The following is a 9021-nucleotide window of genomic DNA, read 5'->3' on the forward strand; positions in this document are numbered from 1 at the left end:
GAAAGAAAGAGAAAGTGAAGTAATCAGTGAAAAGACATGCAAATACTTTCATTGTGTCATGGTGGGACATTTCTTGTCTCCGACTTCATAGTCACATACCTTTCCCTGCTTCATTTTGCACCATGAATGGCGGACAGACCCCACTGTGGGTGTTGGGGGACACAGCAGAGACAATGGATCTCCTTCAAGCGGCAGTGTTAAAAAAGGCACACTGCTACTGCGTTCCTCCCCCGACTTCAACACTGATTTTACACGGTTGTGCTTTTTCACACTGACTGAATCAATGGCAGGAGACAAAAGGACAACTCCTCGTTTTCCCCTCTCTCCCTTTTTTGGCTTCTTAAAAGTATTAACCAGCGAAGGAACGTGACCTCTGACATCACCTTTTTGACACTTTCTCTCTGTGAACTGACGGGAGGGTTAAGGCAAAGGTCGTTAGTCTGCGTCACTCTAAGTGCAAGTGATGTCATTGTTTGAAGTGGCATGGGAAAGTGATGCATCTGATATTTAATACTCCTTGATGTCGCGGCCTCTTTGAACATCTTGTTGGTAGCAAGTTGAGAAGCAAATGTTGCTTTTCGTACACTCCAACAGTAAAATCTCAGTTAGGCGACAAATTGGCGCTGTTCTAATGACGGCCCAAATCACACACACTCGGCCGTAATGTGTATTGAGTGTTCTCGTTAGGAGCTACCTGCTGCAGTAACAAGAGAAAATAAAGGAGACGACAAAAAGACCACACGGTGTGGTTTGTTGCCTAGGGACCATGATGACACAGTGGGACGTTGCATTGTTCTTCCACACAAAGCAGATGCATTCAAACCCGAGGTAATTACTTAGTTTTCCTGGTAGCCTTTTTGAGGATCCCTGCACCTCATACAGTGAGACGCTGATGAGTGCTGAGTTAGAGGGGGTGGCGCTGGGAGGAGACACGGTCATCGACGGGTGGTCGTCGTATTGATGAGATAATTTATGGTATTGCTGAAACAGCCAATGTCTATGGAGATTAAACAAGGCATGAAAATTGGTCAATTGGCCTGAAAATGGTGGATTTCTGACTAATTGCAGAGCAGGGTGGTGTAGTGGTGTTTGATGTAGTAAAAATGTAAACTGTTGGAATGGTGATTGGCGGCCTTGCCTCATAGAGAGAAGGGTCACTGGTTTGTGTCGTCGTCATGGAAAGTGTGGAATGACCAAAAAAGTTTGAGAACCACTGCCTTACTGTGTGTTGCTTATGAAAGAGATAGATTAGCTTAGTCTGGCCAAAACTTGGAGAAGAATACAATTGAATTTTTAGGATTTTACATTAAAATGTTAGAGTGTAATTTGTGGATTTAAGTTTAGCTCCCGTGAACAGCTGAGTCTGGACCAGGTTGCATTACTTTGTTCAGCCGTAAATATAAGTTCTTAAAATCAAACGTGTGACTTGTTTTTGTGAAGAAAAGTGTGTCAGTAGTCGGTTTAATAACAGCCAGAACCTCCTTGTAACAGTTGTCACTGCTTGATTCACAGGATGCTCCTCCTCAGTACTACAGCAGCAGACAGACACTGGTGGGAGCTTCATGTCTAGAGTCACAGGTCACAGATAACGGCACTCAGGTGAGTGAGCTCAGCAGGGGTGTAGTCTGATAGAGTGTAAAGGACAGCTGTTACCGAGCAGCGTCCAGTTGTCCAGATGGTCCATTAGTGGTTTCTAAAGTCCTCTGTGTGCTGTCCATCAAAACTGATCCTGTGTTTCCAACGGTCCCAGCAGGCAGGTCAGCTGTTCTTCGTTGGCCTGCCCTCCAGCTACAGCCTACCGTCACTGGAGGCCCCCCTGCCGAGACTTCCCTCCTATGAGAGCGTCCGCAAAAAGGACCGCCAGAGGCAGATCCACATGATGATCGCAGACCGTTTTGGCCTCAATGGACCCATTGTGGATGAGGTAGGCCAAATCAGGAATTTTCTTTTTCGACGGGGTCAAAATCAATTGATGCAGTCACATGTGCTTCAACAATGTACTGTGGTCAGGCGGTGGCGTTAAGTTTGGGAGAGTTGAGATGTCTTCCTATTTTCAGATGAAAGCTCTTCCTGCCGTGTTCATGCAGTTGCGCAAATTGTTTTCAACATGACAAAGGTCAAAGGTCAGAGTGCATTCAGACAGTAAACAGGATGCACAGCTTATTGAATGCTCTGTGCTGCAGGGAGCTGTCACTGACCTCCCGTTAAGGTTGTTCCATGTTGACAGTTTGCTGAGTTTTAGAGACGCATTACGCATGAGCAAACAAGGTAATGAGAAAAAGGGTACAAACATAATTAAAGTCTGCGTCCCGAGTGCAAACAGAGGCTGAAAACCTGCTTCGTGATCCCGTCTTTTACTGTTTTTTTTTCGTTTTTTTGACCTCACATCCCTGTTTGTTAATTAAACCATCCAGAGCAGAACTTTCCCTTCTCCTTCTCCTGCCTCTTCTTGTCTCTCTTCGTCTGTCACACACAGACAGAACACACATCCACACACAGTATGGTCCTCCAGTCCACATACTCCCTCCCTTCCCCCCTTTTTTCAGAATTTTTCTTAAAGAGAGTTTAAAATATGGCCTCTTAATTTCCCCTGTCTGTCCAGTGGCCTAGGGCAGGATAGTAAACTGACTTTGTGTGTGTGTGTGTGTGTGTGTGTCAGTGGGGTACGTACATATTGGACAAAGGGCAGTGTTGTAGGGTCACTCTTGTCGCCTGAGGGTCCCCAAGCAATTAAAAGATAAGAGGACTCAGGCAGAGGGTGTGAATCTGCCAGATGTGACCGAGAAGATAAAGAACTACAAAAAAAAAAATACACGTTCCAGGGTGAGGGGGATGGGGGAAGGAGGGGGAGGACTAATTTGTAATGTAAATAGCAACATGACCTACTCAAGTTTAGACTAGAGTAGATATCTGACCTTTATCTGCACGAAAATCTCTCATGTGTTTTTTTTAATTCAAGTACCAGTTAACAGAGAAGTTCAACGTTAATCAGAACTGAAACTTCCAGACAGAATGATGGAAATTTACGATAGAGATCAAATACTCAATTTTACTTATTCCTTTTGCCACTCACCTTGCATCCTCTTATTTGTGTTTTAACAGCTGCTCTACATCCTGTGAGTGGCATTAGCGCCACCTATAGGTTTTTGTTGACAGTCACTACTCCACCTAGTATTCTGCCGTGATGTCTCATGTGATGAAACTCTAAGTCAAAGTGTTTGTGTCCTCTGTCTTACAGCCTCCTCCGTCGTATGAGGAGACCATCCGTCAGTCTATAGAGCTTCCATACAACATCCTCTCACCCGACCTGGCCTTTTCTCCTCCTACCATCTACCCCAACACTGGACTCACATTTCAGAATGAAATAGCTCCAACACTCAGCTGAGACACTGAAACACCTCTGTTCTACCTGTCTGATCGAACTAAGTGAGGAATTTCAAAATAAACCCTGGCAGCTTTTTTTTTTTAATTTGGAGAAGGACTGAATACAAATCCTGAAGCTGAATACCAGAGGATTCAGATGTTCTCAAACGACAGCTAGCGCTGCTTCACAGCTGGGAATCTACCAAAGTGTGGTTGCACATCTTTCCAGGGGATGAATGTTAAAGACACTGATTATTGGTGCACTGTCTGAACCACTGTGAGCTTCCAGGAGGAGGAACATGAAGCAGCTGCTGCAACAGAAGAGAAGAAGAAGAGACGTGTGGCCCTGAGGGGGGAGTCTCACCAGAAAAAGAGAATCACTGTTTGCTTTTCTGATTACACTCTGTCATTATTTGTCTTCACTGTTTGCTCTGGTCTTTTTCCGCTGCTCCTCAACCACAGCGTTTATTGTGTGATATCAGGTTATCAGAGACCGGTGTGATGACAGCTGCTGAGCATACAGAGCCACATGTGGTTGAGCCTGCCAGGAGGAGGAGGATTTATACGAGGTGATAATGAGAGTGCCTTTCATGAAGTTATACTTAGACAGCTCACTTTTCTTCCTCTTATTTTAATCTTACCTCATATGGCCTCAGTTTTATTTTATTTTATTTTTTTCTCCTCCTAAAGCTGGTTGGTCTGCACAATCACTTCCTGCTTTCTCAAATAATTTTCTACATCCTGTTCTGATTTGATATTTTAACACCAAATTTGTTTCTGTTGTCTTTTTTACACCAATGCAAAATATTTGTCCTGCACAATGTCTTGTACTATATTTATTTAATAAAAACAATTTAGTACTTTTTTGTTAAATCCATAGAAATGTATTTATTTATAGATTTCTTTACAGATTTGATTTGTTTTTACAACAGTAGTGTCAGCAGGTAATTAGCACTAAAATCAAATGTACAATTAATTCTTACCCTGGTTTTTAGATACTAATGGTAAAACAAAACAAACATAAATAAACCCTCTAAACATGAACACAGTTATTTGTGAACCAGCAGGGGGAGACTTTGAGTTTAGTACTGCCACCGTCTGGTTTGAGTTCTCACTGCTTAAAAATTTAAATTCTGAAAATATACACACACTTTCTCCTTCTCTTATAAACACACAAACACAGAACAAGATAAAATAGGTTGACGTCCATGTACCACCAGTGTCATGTGTACCATAGTTTGAGAATTGCGGCAATGTGAGATACAAGCGTCACCAAACACTGCATGTCACTCAATAAAAATGACTCATTGTATTTATTTGTTAAATAAAATTGTTAGATGAAAACAAACGATTTAAAATAATTGAACCGTGGTTTAAATGAAGGTGAACGCACACTAAATAACTCAAATGAATTGATCCGTGATCAACTCAGCCCCACATTAACGACACTAATTAATGCGTGACGTATTGTTGTACCTCACCAACATGGCCGCGCGCTTGGTTCACGAGGGGACGTTTCCTGCGTCACTGCCGGAGAAAACCGAACACACCCGAACAGCCAGGTATGTAAACAAGGTCAGAGACTGCAGCACGGACACTGACGAGTCATCCCATGTTCCTGGGCCTGACTGTCTCTAAAACAGAAGGAAACGACAGTATTTTACCGAACCACCAGGGGAGACAGGTGAGCTGCACGTCATCTGTACGACGTGATGGATTAAACGCATGTTTTTATGTTGTTGTCAGAGCAAGGACGCAAGGCTGTGACGTCACGGAAACATTATAAACAAGTAGAACGTTTGCATGAACATTGAGTGGTGTTAAATGTTTGCATCGCGGTGTTTTTTGCAACTTCTCGGCGGGTTGAAGGACACAAAGTGTCTGCATCAGTAACGCACGTTTGCCGCAGAGTCACACGGCAGGTGTGCATCATCAGCTGGCCTAGAAAAAAAACTGCATGGTCACGTCTTCTCCATGAATTAATTATTTCTGACTGAGCATTTTTCCTCCAGCTCAGATCTCATGCAGTTGCAAAATATGGCAACTCTGACTAGTTAAATTCCATTAAGTAAATTGAAGGAAAAAAGAGAAATCTATTTTATTTGCAATTATTGGATAATTACCCAACTGTGCCGCAGCTTTGTGGGGCCGACTGTGCAGTAATGGGGCGAAACAAATGTGAGAACATTGTTAACAGCAGTAAAATAAACGAGTTCTTTTGTGACTGAGCTGTGAGACTTAATTAATCCTGATTAATTCAGGACGATTTAAAGGTATGTACAGGTGAGGAGAGGATGTGTAAATGTAATACAGCTATTTCAAAGATTTGACCTTAATTTGGGTAACTTATATTATTTTAAAGTTGACTGGTTAAATCACAAAGATGTCTGGAAAATTAATGGTAATTAAAAATGCAGAAAAACTAAAGAGACATGTCCTACCCTGACTGAAACTACAGCCTGGAGTTTAGTAATACATTTTAAATAATAATAATAATTTGAACTTTATTGAGCCCATATTTGGGAAATTGCAGATGTGCTGTTAACAGGCTGGCCCCGGCAGGTGCCAAGCATGTGGTTCCTCTGGGAATCGAACCCAGGACTCTCTGACGTATAATTTACTCGCATGGCACTAAACCTTGTAACTAAACTAAAAAATTTTGGCCATTAAGTCGGTGCCAATATTTGGAGGAAGGGAGAGACATAAAAATAAAATGTGTCTTCCACCATGGAACTGTAAATGTATTTAAATCACCTGCTACTTATTAGAAACATCTGATCAGTGGACACAGTGATCCTGACCTCATATCAAGTCATGTCACCTGATTACCTCAGATTATTTACTGTGGTTGCTGATCATGTCCTCAGTTTTACATTATCACCCTTCACTTTCTTAATGGCTCACTGAGAACTGAACTTTTTTTATCTGCTTTTTCTAAATCTACTGCAACTTTTACTTCTGGTTTGTCACCTCAGGTTACAGAGCTGCCACAATGTTGCAGTGTTTCCACTTCATGGTGAAACCGGCCAAAGACTTCACGGCCAAGATAAAGGTGACACATTTCAGTTCATTCCACAGACACTGTGTGTTTAATGGGCAGTTTTGACGACAGCTGACTTCTGGACATTATGTTTCTCCAATGCACACATTTCTCCAGTGCGTGGGAGGAAATGAGGCTCGGAGCAGGGAAGGGAGGGGTGGGCTCTGTTTCTGCTGACAGACACAGAATCATGTAGTGCACCACCTTAATTTGAGTTGGATTTGATTACAATATTAGGATTTCTTTTTGCCTTTGCAGGAAACACAGAAAAAAGCCAAGAAGGACAAGAGGGATCTTCTTGATGAGGATCAGCTGTTTGTTCTGGATCTGGCGAGAGAACTCAGCCGAGTCTGTCAGGTATAAACCCATTTATAATGGAGCCTTATAATATCAATTTAACTTGGATTTACAAGTGACAAGTTTGACGACAATAAAAAGTGTAATAATGCTGCAACTTCTAACCTTTTTTTTTGTCTCTCTCTCTGGGTTCTTTGTATTTCTCCGGCTGCAGAGGTCTGCGGTGCTGGAGCACATCTGGAACCTGGATGACATCTGGTCATCTTCTCTTTGCAGGGTTTTTATCCTACAATGGGCCTTGATGCTGGAAAGCAAGGTAAAAAAATGGAAGTCAGAATAATTCTCATTACACATTGAGAGGTTAGTTCACTACATATCTGTTTTTGCATTGCATGTTTTTAGCAGCAGCAGAAGACAACCATGCAGCCTGATGGCTGGTCAGAGGTGGACGTCGGAATACTGCCCGACATGATAAATGATCAAGATGTGCTGCAGGCTAAAAACAATCTTCTCAACTGGATCAAGGACCTGAGAGCTCAGCCTGAGGTTCACAAAGAAATATGGTTCATTTTTCTTTTGCCACGCTTGATATTTATCACAATACTTAAAGTTTTCTCTTGTGATGCTGATCGTTTCGCAGCAAAGTGTTTGGCCTGGGGAGCCTGTGGCAAAAGTGCTGGAGGACCTACAGTCAGCCTGGCGTTGGGGCCGTGTACCCAATCTGCTGACTGCTATGGAACTGGCCATGTGGGCTTTAATGTTGCAGCAGCCCAATAAGGTAAGACACAGCTCAGTTTTACACACACACACACTGCAATTCCTGTTTTACTGTTTTATTCATGTGTAACTAAAGCCATCCTTCTGTGTTCTCACAGGAGACCATCCCTCAGCAGTGGCTCATGTGGAAGCAGAAGAACCAGAATATTGGTTTGTAAATTTGCATTGAATCAAACTTAAAGTTAAAATAAATGTTTTATCATTTTTATATAAAATTGTTTTATTTCCTTCCAGGTGCCATATCCTATATCCCTCAACCAGGTATGTGGTCGGTGTACAAACTAAATCCTGAAAACCTGCTTTTTCACTTTTTATAGACTTCACACACCTTTCTCCCCATCGACTGTAGTGAATGGGATGACATTGGGTTTAAACTTTATATAAAAACATAAAAATACTGACACAACTAAGGTTTTGTGTTATAAGGTTGCATTCACTGTTCATCTTCACACTTCCATTCTCTTTTTTATTCAGTGTGGGACTGGATCTCAGATGCTGCAGGTACAGGAGCCATTCATGATCAGTTTTATCTTCTATGTATCTGGAATCCCTTCACTTTTTAACCCGTTTCTCTCCTCCACTCCCCCCTGTAGTTGAGGTGACTCTGGATCTGGACACAGCCAACCCTGATCTGCTTATCTGCAGCGATGAGAAGAGGATGCGCTGCGGCTTTGAGAGGAAGGATATTCCCAATTACCACCAACGCTTCGACGGCTGGTGGTGTGCCGTAGGAGTTCAAGGATTAGGATCCGGTCGCCACTACTGGGAGGTGGAGGTGGGCGAGCGGGACTGGCGCCTGGGCGTGGCTAAAGAATCGGCGCTAAGGAAAGGCTTCAAATCCCTAAACACCGACACAGGCTACCTGACCATACGTCTGGAGAGAGGCACTGAGCTGAAGGCACTGACTGTGCCCTTCACTGCCCTGCCAGACGGTCTCATCCCCCGCAAAGTGGGCATCCACCTTGACTATGACCGCGGCCAGCTCTCTTTCTACGACGTAGACAAACACGTACATATTTACACCTACAACGAGAGCTTCAATGAGAAGCTGTTCCCACTCTTTGGTACAGTAGAGATCATGAAGGACCTGGTCATCAGGTCTCTAGCACCAAAGAGTCAGTGTCTCTGGCCTGCAACTTGTTTCTTCTGACTTTTCTAGCTCTAAAACCCACTTAACATCCTAGAAAAGTTTCAGATACTGGTTTTGCATCTGTAATCAGTCTAAAAAAATTCCTAGATTATACAATCATTAGATGCTCTAGTCTGTGACTGTGCTCTAAACACTGCTGCTGCTTCAATGTGATTGTTGCTACCACATTATAGATGAGGGGTTATCCTCTTACCCTTTACTCATCTGCATAATGAAATTTCATACTGTATGTTTCAAACATGTAGTAATAATCTACTGTACTGTGCAATATTAACCCTGCATTGAAAATGCACTATGTGAACAAAAATAAACCAAATATGACAAAGTTAATCAGTTTTCTGTTGTCTTGTTGTACAATACCAATGCATAAGTGAGACAGTCAAGTACCATTTAA

General features: G+C 42.6%; 1 protein-coding gene across 2 annotated transcripts; it reads left to right on the plus strand.

The window, feature by feature from the left end:
- The first annotated feature begins 4847 nt into the window (after positions 1-4847).
- Positions 4848-8961, plus strand: LOC103393207 (E3 ubiquitin-protein ligase TRIM69). 2 transcript variants are annotated; one of them, XM_008330084.3, is made up of 10 exons: positions 4848-5047; positions 6339-6415; positions 6662-6760; positions 6915-7016; positions 7106-7246; positions 7341-7478; positions 7576-7627; positions 7712-7738; positions 7952-7978; positions 8071-8961. In XM_008330084.3, the coding sequence occupies exons 2-10, from the start codon at positions 6356-6358 to the stop codon at positions 8625-8627; spliced, it is 1203 nt and encodes a 400-aa protein (XP_008328306.1). In that variant the 5' UTR covers positions 4848-5047; positions 6339-6355; the 3' UTR covers positions 8628-8961. The 2 variants fall into 2 exon arrangements, with proteins under 2 accessions (XP_008328306.1, XP_008328305.1); XM_008330083.3 differs by having other exon boundaries at positions 4854-5047; positions 7103-7246.
- The last annotated feature ends 60 nt before the right edge of the window (positions 8962-9021 follow it).

This window comes from Cynoglossus semilaevis, chromosome 17, assembly GCF_000523025.1.
Source record: "Cynoglossus semilaevis isolate Cse_v1.0 chromosome 17, Cse_v1.0, whole genome shotgun sequence".
In the NCBI taxonomy this organism is placed as follows: Eukaryota; Metazoa; Chordata; class Actinopteri; order Pleuronectiformes; family Cynoglossidae; genus Cynoglossus; species Cynoglossus semilaevis.

Coding starts and splice junctions, on each gene's coding strand:
- LOC103393207 (XM_008330083.3), top strand. CDS start 6,356: ATGTTGCAGTGTTTCCACTTCATGGTGAAACCGGCCAAAGACTTCACG. Junction 6,416..6,661: donor ACTTCACGGCCAAGATAAAG/GTGACACATTTC, acceptor TTGCCTTTGCAG/GAAACACAGAAAAAAGCCAA. Junction 7,479..7,575: donor TGTTGCAGCAGCCCAATAAG/GTAAGACACAGC, acceptor GTGTTCTCACAG/GAGACCATCCCTCAGCAGTG.